We start from the raw sequence: 15,132 nt of genomic DNA, 5'->3' as shown, positions 1-15,132 counted from the left end.
TTTATCCCTCAGGTTCTGTCATTCGTTTTTTTTCTACATCTAAAATGCTAAAGTCTGGCTAAATGTTTGTATGATGCTTAAAGGGTTAATAAGAGTGACGTGACTATTGTTGGTGGCGTGATCACAGTTATTATCTACCCTCATCTGATCTCTGACCTTTGTGTTAAAAGTTCCACCAACGCCGGGCAAATATTATTCCTTTCTAAACTTTGACAGCAGCCATTTAAGCTCACACATGTTCTTTATGGGTTTTGCTTTAGAAACCATTTCCAAATCATTCAGAGTAACTTTTTATGTTTCCCCTCAAGTCCACAGTAATGTGGTGACGCAGGGGTTAAGCACAGTCCACATACGGTGGCCTCAGACCCCAACGTGGCTGTCGCAGGTATGATTCCCGGCTTGGCGACCTTTGCTGCATGTCTTCCCCCTCTCTCATTACCCACCTTCCTGTCAACTATCAAATAAAGGCCACTAGAGCCAATAAAACCTTTATTTAAAAAAAGTCCACAGTAATGTAATGTTTCACACAGCTAAAGTTTTGCTACATTGCATCAAACAGGGGAAACATGTTTCCTTCACAAGCCCAACACCACCCTGAAACGAATGTTAAATGTTTCCAAAGTTGAATTAAAAATAGAAGAAATGAACATAATCTCAAGTTAGAAGACGGTCATGTCAACAACCTGGTTAAAATAGTATCATCAATCTTAGATATATATATTTTTTGAAAATGACAATTTTTCCAAGGAAATGTCAAACTCAAGGCTTAACATATTACAAGGCATGGCCAAATTAAGCAGGTTTCTCTCAAAGTTTTATTTTTTTAGTGGTGAAAGACAGATGTAATATAAATAACATTTCAGTTATTTATATTAGAGTTGACTAACATTTCTAAATAAGTGAATAAAAAATTATGGTAGAATAATGCAGATCAACCAGCAACATGGTAAAAGTTTAAAACATTTGAAATGTTCCGTATGTTCCTCCTTTGCCAAGTTTTTTTGTTTGTTTTTTTTTTATGCTAGAGAACATATTTGTTTTTCTCGCCTTCAGAATACAATAGTGTGACACCTTCTCCATCTTTTACTACAAACTGCTGGTCAGATGGCTGAAATGTGATGTGGATAACACATTTTACTCATGACAGAGGCATCCTCATTGGTGAGCCAGGGGGGGTCATGGCCCAATTTTGAAAAATGTTTTTCAAACATTTGAAATAATGTTTGAAAAACATTAAATACTTAAAATGGAGATTTTTCCAAATTTGTGGACTTGAAATGTCTCTTCAAAATGTAAAAAAAATATCTTCAAATGATCATGGTCAGGGAATTGGGCAGGTTTGCCCCCACCAAATATTAACGGCATATTTGGTAACCAGCTGATTGTAGGTTGGGTTTCACAGCAGGTAGCCTGACTAGTTAGGCAGCTAATATTCTGCGCAAGAGGCACATTTACTTAAAGCGTGACATCATTCTACATCAAGTCCATTATTGAATGTTATAGAATTACAAAAGTATAAAACCATATGTTGCCAACTGTAGGAATAATTGTTGCTCTGTTTTTAAATAAAGTTTTTGTTTATAATATACTGATAAATTACGTTGCCAACACTGCCATTTAGTTAGACTAAAAATGACACTTTCAGAGGGAATGTTTTAATGGTAGATCATTTCAACACAACAGGTTCAAATTAGCTCCACTTTATATTTTAGGATATATGAATTTGATTTTTTTTCTCCGCGCATTTCTACCATTAGTGTAACACTTTTCCATGTAAGAAAATACAACATTTTAAAACTTATGTGGCAATACAGAAGCAAACCCAGTAAGTTTTCCTCCACAAAGAATTTTAATAAACAATTTTCACTGACACATGAATTCCAAGCCCTCCAGCCCCTCAACTTTAGTTTTTTTTTTTTTTTTATAGTTTTTTTTATATACTAAAATAACTCAATGTTAACAGTCTATACAGCTAAAGGGCAAAATTAATCAAAGAAAAATTACAATCTCATTTGAACAGTGTACTGTATTGAAACAAACCATTCTTATCTAGACAAAAAGAGGAGAATTACATGGTGGGGTTTAGGAACAATAAAACAATGAACGACAGTGGTTTGACAGGGTCTTCCGTCTGGCAATTGGTGAACACATTTCTGCACTGCAACGTTACTGGACGTTAAATCTTTGGGAATTTCCAATTTCTGTGATTCCATCCTTAGGAAGGCAAGCAGAAGTGCCTGGTGCACTTCTTCTTACAAGGCTGTTACTGTTGCTCGTCTTTGGCTCGAGGCCGGGTGATCAAACAGAAGGCACTTTTGTTGGCATTAGTGATGCAACTAAAATGGCAGTTATACCTCTAGGCCTAAATAAATATTAATAAGAATGGAAAATTGATCGCTCTCACATCTAATAATCCAACAACAAAGTGATCCTTTATGCCCAACATTCCTAACTGTATTTTCCTCAAAGTCACTTTTAAGAATTGGTGTAAGAAGGCTCGCATGAGTATCTACACACTTAGCACAGTCTGGTCTATGCCAACACGACCAGGCCCAGGTTTTGTTCCATGAAGTGCCTGGCAGCTTAATGTCAAGTTTGTTTTGCGTTGAGAAAAATAAATAAAAAGCCATACTTTTTATAAGTTCATTCCTTATGAAGATGGATATTGGTTTTATGTACAATGTTTCCAAAACGGGCAATGAAAACCAAACGGATGTCAAGCAGCTATTGGTTCCCATTCTTTTCTACATGACATAAAAAAGCTACATATAGACCATAAGGAGTCCCACCCAGACTGGTACAATGCAAAATTAAATACTCAGAAGCTGACATAAGCTGGTTATCGCTGTTCAGGTTTAAAAAGGCATAATTCCATTATGTTAAAATTTGATGTCACACCATTCTTGCACTTTAAATACAGTTTAATGTGATACTACGGAATTTGCCAGATTGAATGTTTCTCCTGCATCAATTTCCCCTCCCGCGCCTGTTGAGGCGCACCGTTAATTAGCTTAACCAGCTGTACTAGATAAGAATGAAAGAGAAGAAAATAAAACAGTCAGTTTGAAACAGTTTCCAGTTGAAAGGTAACACAAGCACTCATGTGGAAACTAACAATTCTTCTTAAAGACTTTACAACAGTTGGCGTGGTATGTCTGTTCAGCAGCTCACGTCAGGCTAGCTAGCAGAGCAGCTAGCCCAACTAATAAACCAGCTAATAACTTGTTTTACTTCCAATATTTGATGAAGTATTTTTACTTGAGTTTGTTTCGAAATAATTAGGGTTCCCATGACATTTACATTTCAGTTATTTTACAGATTTTTCACATCATCATCGCCTATTAGTTCATTTATATGCTCCGTTTTTACCCCTCAGCGATCATGAAACACGGTGAATTGGCAGTGCCTATTTTTATGGCATCTAGACAGTTTAAAATGCATAATACTGAAAAGTCTGGACTGAATGATCCTGAATTTAAATCTTTTAAAATCAGTTTGCGTAAATGGTGAAACCATTATTCCACAAAAATCTTGGAAAAAAATGAATTCTAAGATTAACTTAAATCATAAATGTTGGGCTAGTTAAAATAAAAAATCTGGCAGAGGCCCAAACAAATTCAGTGAAATTGCTTTTTATATTTGAATGAGTTTCATCTGGCAAAAAAAAAAAAATCCTCAAATTGTCACAAACCCGATGTCGCATAAAAGCAAATCCATGTAACTTTATTTTTTCACAATTTCTATTAACTTTAAAAATGGAATGAGCAATAAAATCCAGAAATTCCCAACAGTAAATACTTATTCATCCTTACGTGGAGAAAGGATAAAAATCCTTCCATACTTGTCAAAACAGCACAAGACAACTGATTAAATTATATTAAGACTAATAATCATTGCTTTTCTGTTTAATATTGTTACATATTGTTGGTGAAAATCTTGGTATAAGTACTGATATTGTGGCCTTTTTACATCAGAGAAATCCAGAGCAACTCATGCCTTTTTCATAAGTACTGACAGGATTATGGTCTGCAGAGAAAAGAATGTGCCTGGAATGTAAAGGGGGAAAATAATTGGGGCTAAAACACGTTTGCCTCGGAAAATGGTCAACAATAAACCGAAACAAGCAGTGGCACAGGTCACAACATGCCAGGATAGATTCATTACTTCAATGGTTTCACAATTGGTCTCTAGAAGCACGTCACTGAAAGCACGGCTCGACATTAATCAGCACCTCAACACTCCCTTCATTTACAACAGGAAGGATGCAAATCGTACTAAGGGAACCATAGGCGAGATGGTTTATTACCACAGATGAATCACACCATTACATTTATTACAGTGACTGTTACAGAACTTTGAAAGCATAAGACTGTGTTATGGCCATGTGAAGAGGGGAAAAAAAAAAGAACTCTGGATGGAAGAAAAATGAATCTCTAGAAGCTACATCTGCTTTCTCCATAGAGCAGTCTAGTTCTGCTTTCACCCAGCTATGTTAGATCTAAAACTTGGTGCAATTTAAAAACAGTGAGGGACTTGGTTGTCTTATCAGGACACAAAAAAAAACAAAAAAACAATCCACATATGGCTTAAATGCAACATCTAGTTCTTTAGTAAATCTAACTCCTTGGTTCACATGTGCAGTTCACATCAACAGTGCACTAGTTTTTGTTTTTCCTGTGACCGTTCAACCAACACCCCACCAACCGTATGCGAAAGCCAGGCGATTTTTAGTGCAACCGCGAGGCTGAAGACGCCTCTGCCAGTGGGCCACTCCGCCCCATGCGCAGACGGTCACAGTGTAGCAGCCCATTGCTACCTCGTGAGACGACGAGAGGGACAAACACTTCAGCGGTATCTTCCAGGCATGGACCGGTTACCGGGATCAAGGTATACCAGGGTTTAAAAAAAATAAAAATATGTATTGGTGTAGTGTTCCCGATTCAGGTCCTTTTAATGAGATGGCAAAGAAAGAAAGTCAGACAGCTTTTTGTCTTTGACGCCATAGAGCGTAGAAAAAAAATGCAACACATGCTGCTGAACAAAGCCAGTCAGCTACCTTAACCCCAACACGGTCTTAAGAGACTGGGTCCAATTATTTTTCATCCAGCGGGGTGCGTTTTTACCAGTTTTGTGGGTGTGTGGGGTTTTGGGAACTGACGGTCTGATGGGACACCCCTCCACCCCCACTTGCCGCTGTCCAACCATGACATCTGGCACACTCATCCTGAGTGTTGCATGGAGGGTTAAAAATTGGGTTGTTGGGAACTTTTTCAAAGGAGAAATTGGTGAGCTACCCGAGCAGGTAGCCTGACTAACCAGCTAATGCTAGTCTACCTCAACTCAAACCAAAGAAAGTGTTTAGTTGACCAGTTTTCCTTGGCTGTTCGCAACTGTTGCTACACACTGCCAGCCAGCAGGCTGGAAGAAGTGTACTAAAGTAGCTCTGCCCATAAACTACTGCTTAACACTGCTTATTTCTTACAAGTTGGCAAACTACAAGTGGCATTTCTGTTTGGAAGTGAACTGCAGATAGGCTGACTGATTCCCCAGCTAGCACCAGCTTGTTTAGTAGCATCGTTACTCAAAAAAAAAAAAAAAAGATCATATTCCATTTCATAAACACTGAAATTTGTGATACTGTGGTTGTTTTACCGGGAGAGTCCCACACCGGCCCATGCCAAGGCTCTTCAGTTACAAGAACAAAATGTCCCCCGTGACAATAAAATGAGGAAAAATTGGTGTCGACAAACTCCCTCCCGATTTCCCCCAAAACTAAAATGTTTAAAAACAAAAAAGTAATTCACCTCAACACTCCTTTAGGCACATAAGTCTCAAAGAATCCCACTTGTGTGGTGGTCAGGAATGCTTTTCACACAACAAAAATAAGAGTGAGGGTGCCTTTGAGCAAACGGTGAAGAGAAACCTGCAGATCCATTTCTGATGCCATCACTTCCACGTCTAAAACAAAGACGGCCGTTTGAACTGCAAGCCCCACCAGGCTGTTACGGAGCAGGAAGACGTCCCGAGCGCATCCTCGGACTCATCCACCCCGACATTACAGAGCTGTCGTCTTCTTACTGTAAGCTTTTTATTGGTTGGGGTTGTCATTTATGCCACGATCTAGCCCAATGTATTGCTCAGCCGCCATTTACAGAATTTCCAAAAAAATTAAATAAAAAAATCTGACTGATGTACACACAGCATCTCACATTGTCCCATGTTTTATTTTTAGTGGTCCTCATCAAAAAAAAAAAAAAAAAAAAAAAAGTACTACAAAGTGTAAACATGGAAGAAAAAAAACCCAAAAACAAATCCTTTATAAATGGTAATCGTTGCATCGTCCTCTTCTCAACCTGCTGTAGAAACCTCATCTGCAGACTTACACGGTAACCAAATGGGCGTTTTGTTTTGACTTTGGGACTTTTGCTCAGCTCCGAGTACAGATGATCTGTCAATTTCACTGTTTAATGTCCCGTCTCCTCTTCTTCCAGTCTGCGATCCATTTTTTGTTCAGACCAGAGCTGTCCTCCATCGGTGCGTCTTGTGCGGGTACTTCCACCTCAGCAGCATTGTGTTTTCCACCCAAACAGCTGAGCCCATAAGTGAGAGGTTAAATGTAGGGGAAGGGGGGAGATTCAAAGGGACAAAAGCCATCTTTCACTTACAAATCCTTCAGTGTTTGCAATCAATATTGAGATGTCAGGCCCAACATTTAAGTTAAATTTCTTCATTTTTTTGAACACAGCAGAATAAACATCGTTTGGAAGCAAGGTCTCCTGGTGGCAAGTCAAAAGTTCAGAGGTTGCGTTACGTTTTTTTTTTTTTTATATATATTTTGTCATCAGGTTGCTTTTCTTTTTTTCTTTGAATGTGTGCCTCCTCTAGGCAGCTCAGTCCTGCTTGACCTGAAGCTGCTGCTTCCAGGCCTCATTCAAGTAAACCAGTCGCTTGTAGTTGAGAATAAACAGAATGAAGTTCAGCGCGTATGTGGTGATGCAGATGACGCAGAAGTCCTTTAGGACAAAGTAGAGGATGTAGCCCAGGTAGAGCGAACCCACCACCGACAAGATGGACGTCGTCATGAGGAAAAGGGCGGCCATTGCGCTGACGGTCATTCCTGCGGCAAGAAACAAACGGAAGCTTAGCTGAGCAGAGAGGGACAAAAAGAAACCAAAGCTGATGAGTTGGCGCTTTCCGCCGAGGCGTCGGGCCTCAGACAGTTCTCCTTTTGTACCGAGCGCCTCCTCGTGATGACATTCACCTTTTGCAGCTCAGCAGACTGGTCATATTGTGTTGTCACATGAAGCGTGGTCACAGACTTTGAAGTCCGGGTTTCCTCAGGGCATTGCAACAGCTGGGAATTATCGTTTGTTCAATTCACAAAAGAATCCACCTAAACCTGAAGGGTCCGTGTTGGGGCTGAAGCAATTCAGATTATTCATGATTCATCGATTACTGAAATGATCGTCAATTAATTTAGTAATTTATTATTAATTGGAACTAAAAAAAATATTCAGAGTAGTACTTAAGCCAAAACTGTACAAAAAATATATACATTTTGCAATTTAAGGTAAAAACACATTTGTCTGTAAATAGGTTTTCAGCAAAAACTGGCAGATTTAGCTTCACTTTATTACTTAAGGGAATTTAATTATTTGCATCTTCTGTGATTAAATGAAAAATCTGTTGTATGTGCCATTTTTTAGATGATTATTCGATTACCAAAATAATCATTAGCTGCAGCTCTAATCCACTCGATCCTAATCGAGTAGGGTTACTGGGAGGACAATATTAGCAGGTATGAACAAAGTAAGCCTTAATTATAGAATAAAAATGAGCTGACAGGGTATTTAGCTACTTATCCCCGAAATAACCACCGTTTGTGTTCTGATCAACACTGAGGTCCATAACCGTTTGGAGCAGCACAGCGTCTCATTCACTGACATGAAACTTTGCATATTCTGGATTCACAACGTTTAATATGTAAACATATTTGCAGCCCTTGACCAATGAGGATTATTGTAAGCTCAAATGAGACGCAATTGTGAATTTTAAAAGCGTGGACTGCATTCAACCCACTTTAATCAGACTCCCCTAAATAAAATCCAGAGCAAATGTGAATTAACTTAAATAAAAAGCCAGTTGTTCTACAGAGGCCTCAAAGCTTGGCTTCTTACAGCAGATCTTGATGCTCAATCGTCACTGCTTTTGATAAAATATATTTTTTGCGTGGTCGTTCAGATGTCTGCTTGAACATTTTACGTCCCCAATGCGATGTGCATGTGCAGAAGAAGAACGTCGACGTCACAAAGCATCACTGTTTACAGAAGCGATAAGAGATGGAGCAGTTTATGGATCGTTTTTAAAGTGTTGCCACAAGGTCGCAACGACACAAAGGAAGGTAATAAAAAGAAAACAAATAGTGACAGACTTTTGCGGAGCATCGACTGAAACTTCTGTGCAGAGGCGTAGTGAGAGCCAACAGGATGAGGCCAGAATTCAAGGTTTCTATCTGAGGTAGAAAACATGAAGGAGTGATGCTTTTTGTTCAGCAGGGGCAGGGAAGCAGGTCAGCGTTTGTGGGAAAATGGCTGAAGCTAAAACAGGGCAACACCAGAGGAAAACATGTCAACAGGGCTACAATGGAAGGGTTTATTAGTACATTCCTTGGTAATAATGGTGTAGTCAAAGCCCAGACATCCATCTAATTAGAACTCTGTGGCAATACTTACTTGCTGTTTGCAAATGCTCTCCTTTTCAATACACAAAAATGTTTTTACTGCAGAGCTGGTAAAAAACATATCCCACAAGACGGTCAGATTAATATTTATGAAAGTCGTGCGTCAGTTTCTCTAAACATCACAAGCAAAAAGTTATTTTCACGATGAGAATTTTTATCGTGTCGCTATAAACTTCAGTTAATGTTTAAAGAAAAACAGATGTTATTTTTACAATTTTCTGCAGTTTTTACAACAGATGGCAGAAATGTAAAAAATATGAGCTATTTAATGATTTAAATCACACTTATTTAAGTAAGTGGGATCCTGAAGAGGCTTCTTTTAAATAGGAATGTTTTGGAATGTTTTTCAAGACCTAAAACAATACATTTCTTAATAATCATTTTTATTGCCATTACAATTGCCCAACCTTATCCACTACTGAAGTGGGGGGCGGGGGGAGTGAAGTTTATAGTAGTTACATGACAAAAAGTTAGAGGGATGCGAATACGTTTCTCTGGACAGGTTAAAGGAAATGGGAATAATCAAAGCAGCCTCCAGCGTTTTCCATGTTTCTTGGTTGAACCGAGCTGCCATCGTTTCAGTCACATATGAGGAAACTGACATGGCTTAAAAAACCTCTTGTTCGGCATCAAGCCCAGGTTGCTGAGCGAGTCTACCAGCATAACTCCCATCAACACACTGTGTGTTAATGGGAGGACAAGGTGTCTGTGACAAAGAAACGTTCAAGTTCAAACAAGCTGCACATGAGGAGAAACGTTCAGAATTATGGCTCCGCAACAGCAACGTTTACCTCTAGAGGTCAACCCACTTGATGCTGCCATCATTTCATTAGATGCCCTAGATTTAAAAGGACAAATATCATTTCCATATGGTGGTCTGATATTATTCCAGGGGGCACCTGGGTCAAATTTAGCTGCAACATAAGATGGGAGATTCAGCAGAGGCAGCGCCTGAAGCGAGAGGAAAAGTCTCCTGAATCTGTGGTGCTCGCAGCAGGTTGCGTCAACTAAAATTGCATCTTACCTAGTAAGAGCTGAAAGGCATAAAAGAGTATCCCGTAGACACTGTTGGGTTGGTTCAGCGCACTATCGTTTCCAAAAATGGAGCCCAGGAGTCCAAATCCTCGACCCCACCTAGACCAGGAAAAAATAAAACACCAAAGAGGAAAATTTTATTTCAGGAAATCCAACAAAAGTCAAGCACTGTGGGTAACAATGATGAAACATGTCCTTGCAGTCAGGGAATGATGCAACTTCCTGGAATTCTTGGAGAGCAAAACTGACAGAATTAGTGGTTTGTTAACCAGTGTTTGCCCGTTACTGATGCTGCAGTAAAAAAAAAAAAACAAAAACAAACTCGTTTTCTTCTTCAAGGGGGTTTTCCACCTCCTTTTCAAGGAATTGCAGGTAGACCTCACTTCCTGGAAAATTGGGAATACCTTTGAGCAACAATGTGCTTTTCAAGGTGGAGCTGTGCTAAACCACGCTTCCAACTTGAGCCTGGAAAGCTTTATGATCTTTAAAACATGAGCCAAAACCATTTGACCAACTCGTATGGTCACCGTCATGTTTATCACAACTTAAATCAAAACTTACACACTAGATTTCACCAGGTCCATTTGTGACCGATTTGAATTTGGTCTGAAACAATTCATCGGATAAATCACAATTAATCGATTACTTAAATAATTGCCAACTAGTTTAGTGATCGATTAATCGTTAACCTGGATACACAGACTCAAAAAAAAGGGATATTTTCTTAAAAGGGAAACTTCAGAAGTAATTAAGCCAAAACTGTACAAAAAAATATATATATACACATTTTGCATTTGAGACAAACACCGCCGTCTGTTTTAGCTTCACCGTGTTCCAATTTACAAGAGGAACGCTATGATGTTGCACTCTAGGAAATAAAATGTGTATGTAGCGAGATATTTTATGTAAAAGGTAACCAAAGCTGCAGTTAAAGTTTAGAAAAAATAAACCCTGAATAGGCATCCAGAAAGAGTGTGTGTACTCTCATAAGGATTCCATTAAAAGCCAATTTAAGACGTCTGGCACACAGATCAGGGTTTGACTCAGTGAAGATGTTCAATAGTAAACACATGGTGACATCGTGTCCTTCACACAGCACAAAGTTACTCAATGCTACAAAACATTGTGCCGCCGCCAATTTCCTCCAACAACATCCGAGTTTAACAAGACGGATGGAAACTTAATTTCTTGTTCAGAACAGCCATTATGTAAAAGCAACACCTTTGGTGATAAAAGGCTCCTTACGCAGCAGCGCAACTCATTGAAACATCCAATGATGCCAGTATCTAGTAGACTTCACCTCTACCCAAAACTACCATTTATAAATTAGAAATAACTTGAATCAAACTCCCCATCACCCCTCTGTTGTTCTACAGAGGCGTTTGCCACAGCAGCTTAAGAAGTCAAACACTTCTTTCCAAATTCAGTTTCCACAGGAGTTCTTGAAATATTGTCCATTACGCTTCTCTCAAGTTCAGAAGTTTCCATCTGAATCCAAGATCAGAAGTGGCTAGAATCAGTTCAACTGATCACAGAAAGGCATTCAACCAAACTCAGCTTTACATCAGCTGCTAGTCAGAAAACCAGAAGGTATTGCCTTCTGGTCATCCTTCATGTTTTAGTTCTCTTCCTGGTCCAACCCACCTGGATCAAATGATGGCTCATTAGAAGACCTGAAAAGGTTGTTGCTACCACCAGGGAGAGAACTAAAACGTGCAGGATGCCAGCCCTCGAGGACCAATTTTGGGCACCCCCTGTCTTAAATTAATCAGTGCATGTAGGTCACTTCAGAAACTGAAGTCATTAATTGGTGACAAAAATGAGTGATGCGCCAAGTCTGAAACCAAGCACTATTGCTAAAATATGTATTTTAGCACAAAAAAATAAAATACTGTTGCGCTAACGACGTTAAAAACATTGCTAACAAGCTAATGTTGTGTAAACAGCTATTTCCAGAAATTAATATTTCAATTTTCAGATAATGGGACAAGCATTAAAAACATGTTTTGATTCTCAGATTGTTTTTTTTTAATCAGTCAGGGTTTCCCTCAGTGTACTATAAGCCTGGTAGGCCACCAGGTTTTACTTGTGTCCCCACCAGGCTAAGCATTACTTATTTAAATGTTTGCTTTTTTTTTTAAAGACTTTATAGTTGGTGTTCAGGTATTAATCTTCAATCTTTCAATAACATAATTATCAAGTAATATTTTCAAATTTCCTGCCATCTTTAAACATTTTTTTAACTGAAAAACACGACGGACTGCTGGATAAATGACTGCACTAGCACCCAAACACTGGGCTTGGCAAGTTTTACAATCATTTTATTAGTGAGTATTTTACCATCTTAACCATTCCATCTAAAACAGATTTTTATTTCCCCCTTACAGGTTGCATTTATTTTAGAATTTGGACAGAAACCCCTTCATGTTGAACCTGAAGACTGTAATCCTAAATTGGACAATGAATCAAACGTTTAAAAAGTCAATCTAAACCATCAGAAACAACAAAGTCCAGTCGTAGCAGCAGACCATCAGCCGAGTTGCGGCTGTATGTGTAACTGGCTGATTATGCTCAGAGACCGTTCTCCGTTTCTGCAGTTGTCCAGTGTGAACGCTTCCACCCGTGGGTCAGACTGATAGCTGGGGACGAATGACAATAGAACAAGTGAGCGCCGTCTATTTAACGAAATGGAGCGATATTAAAAAGCCTGAACAACAAGAAATTCTAGTTTTAGTCAAGGGTCTTCCAGCAATAAACATTTCAATAAGCTCAAACCACCTCTTTACTCTCACCAAGCAGATAAAGTTTGGGTTAAATATGTTGGAAAACTACAATTCATAAATTTATCCGTCGTTATTCACTTAAAAGAAAGCCGGCTAAAAGTAACTTACGGTAGCCCGTTTGCTAGCGGTTAGCAACGTTAGCTTTGCCAAGCTAAATAGCTAATGTTGTGCTTATTAACTACAGGCAGGGAGCTTCTTTCTGGAGGTTTTCTGCCTAGCAAATATCTTTCAGCATCCCTGCAGTAAAAAAAAAAGGCAGTTTTACAGTCAAGCCTCTGCCGTCCAAGGCAGCAGTCAAACATTAGCGGAGTGCATTTGACAGTTTAAAGCGCGCAACCCTTCCCAGATTGCCACAATAGCAGCCAGCTTTCATTGAGCGCCACAGAAGGCGCTCTTTGCTGAATTCAAATTACCTGGAGCTGAACACTTTCGAGCAGCTGATGGAGCTGCTGACGTCGCACATGGCCTCATAAGTCGGGTCCCGGGCCTTTTCCCTCTCGACGTGAAACGCATACAGAGAAAGGAGTATGCCCAGCAGGCAGACGAGAAGCCGGGCTATTCTTTCCCACCGAGGGGTGGACACTCTCAGGACGGGCGCCGCCATCACTCTCTGGCCTAGCTGGAGACACGCATACACACGCAGCTGGTTCGCCTATGAGGCAGAGCTGCGACGTGGAAAAGCGTCAGGACGCGCCACATCGTGAGGGGCGGGCCGCTACCAATTAGCTTTTGGCGAGCAACACGGCTGAAAGTAGTTTTGTTTTTTGTAAATGCCACTTTCAATACCTCAAAGCTCTCCGGATGCCACCACTTTGGTAGTCGTTTCGAAATAGTATCCAACGGGACCTTTTCTTCTTTGTTTAATTGTGTCATAAATTAAAACAAAAGTAAAAGTTTTATTTTCATGTTGGAAAAATAAAACAGAAAGGTTCTTAGAGTTCAGAACTTAATAATGCAGACCTCATAATCCAGGTCTGCATTATTAACTAATCATATAACAAATAATTTTTTTTTGTCTGCACCTCAGACAATTTGTAATTTAACTATACAACAATGTTTGGGGGGGAAAGCAAAGGGACATACAATGAAATCAAAATTGTTTGTCTCTCTTCATGATAAATTTCACAATTCATTCATTTATTTAGTTACAAAGTATTTTAATCAAATACTTATACTTTGTTTTAGCTGTGGTGCTGCACAGTGGTGAAGTTGGTAGCACTGTTGCCTTGCAGCACTCCAGCTTCCTCCCACAGTCCAAAAACATGACTGTAATAATTAATTAATTGGTCGTTCTAAATCATAGTTGTCAAACTCCAGTCCTGGAGGGCCACTGCCCTGCAGCTTTTAGATATGCCTCTGCTGCACCACACCTGAATAGAATAATTAGGTCGTTAGCAGGCCTCCACACAAGAAGGAGGTAATTAAGCCATTTCATTCCAGTCTTTTGTACCTGTGGCACATCTAAAACTGTAGCACAGCAGACCTTGAGAACTGGAGTTTGTGCATGGTTGTTTGTCCTGTCTGTCTCTGTGTTGCCCTGCGACAGACTGGCGATCTGTCCAGGGTTTACCCCGCCTCTCCCCTGAAACGTTCGCTGGAGATAGACACCAGCACCTCCTGGCCCCACTAGGGACAACGGTGTTAGAAAATGGATGGATGGTTTTATTTATGAGTGTTACTTCCTTCTCGTTGTTTCCTCTACCTTAAAATCACCTTGTGTTGTGAATTTCCTCTTTACATTCTTTTGTCTGCTTCTCATTATACCGCCTTCCTGCCTGCTTAATCATGCAAATGATGGTGGCTGCTGTGAAATGTAAGGAAAATACAGATGGGAATAAGCCGAGAGTTTCAATTCAGCTATGGTGCTACTGCACAACTAAAGTCCCTTCACAACGAACCGTTTCGGCAGAATTGAACATTTATTTCAAAACAAATTGTTACAATTTAAGGAGATCCGAAGCAAGTTCTAAAAAGTTCAAGGAATCCAATTAAATAAAACATAATTAAGTAAGTAACTCGATGTTTATGTGATAACTAACAATTCTTCTTGCTGTTTCCACCATCCTGAGTACATGAGGAGGAATGACTTCCTTTTAGAAGGAAGAAAAATGCAGCATGAACAAACTTAGAAAGGAAAAAAAGGATGCAGTATTTTATGATAAATACAGTCATAAAATACTAATGACTATGTAGAAAAGATATTCCAAAGAAAATTAGGAAAGTCCAAGACAGAGCCGTTAGCGTATTTCTTTTTACCATGACAGCTTATGTTGCACCTCAAAGCAAGTTTGTGTTTCAGTCATGTTTATGGACTGCTTCACCAACTGAACTTAAATGTATTTCATTAGGATTTTATGTGACAAACCAACACAAATAGTGAACATTTGAGAAGTGGAAAGGTAACAGTTTTATAAATGTAAATGATAAAAGTGTGCTGTGAATTTGTATTCATCCTTCTTTACTCGGATACCCCTAAACTGGCTACAGGTGAGGGCCAATTAGTAAAAAGAGTCCAGGTGAGTTTCAGTTAATCTCGGGTAAATTTAAAAACATACGGTAGATCACTAGTCAAAG

General features: G+C 39.3%; 1 protein-coding gene across 1 annotated transcript; it reads right to left on the bottom strand.

Moving 5' to 3' along the window:
* Window positions 1-4,275: 4,275 nt before the first annotated feature.
* Window positions 4,276-13,278, bottom strand: vkorc1l1 (vitamin K epoxide reductase complex, subunit 1L1). The gene is made up of 3 exons (XM_008428105.3): window positions 12,972-13,278; window positions 9,765-9,874; window positions 4,276-7,117 (listed from the first exon to the last, which is right to left on the bottom strand). Exons 1-3 carry the CDS (start codon window positions 13,160-13,162, stop codon window positions 6,891-6,893), a joined length of 528 nt encoding a protein of 175 aa, XP_008426327.1. The 5' UTR covers window positions 13,163-13,278; the 3' UTR covers window positions 4,276-6,890.
* Window positions 13,279-15,132: the final 1,854 nt, after the last annotated feature.

The sequence above is a fragment of the Poecilia reticulata genome, chromosome 14, assembly GCF_904066995.2.
Source record: "Poecilia reticulata chromosome 14, P_reticulata-male-v2, whole genome shotgun sequence".
Classification (NCBI taxonomy): domain Eukaryota; kingdom Metazoa; phylum Chordata; class Actinopteri; order Cyprinodontiformes; family Poeciliidae; genus Poecilia; species Poecilia reticulata.
Note: the sequence above shows the minus strand (reverse complement) of the source record. Positions and strands in the feature narration are given on the sequence as shown.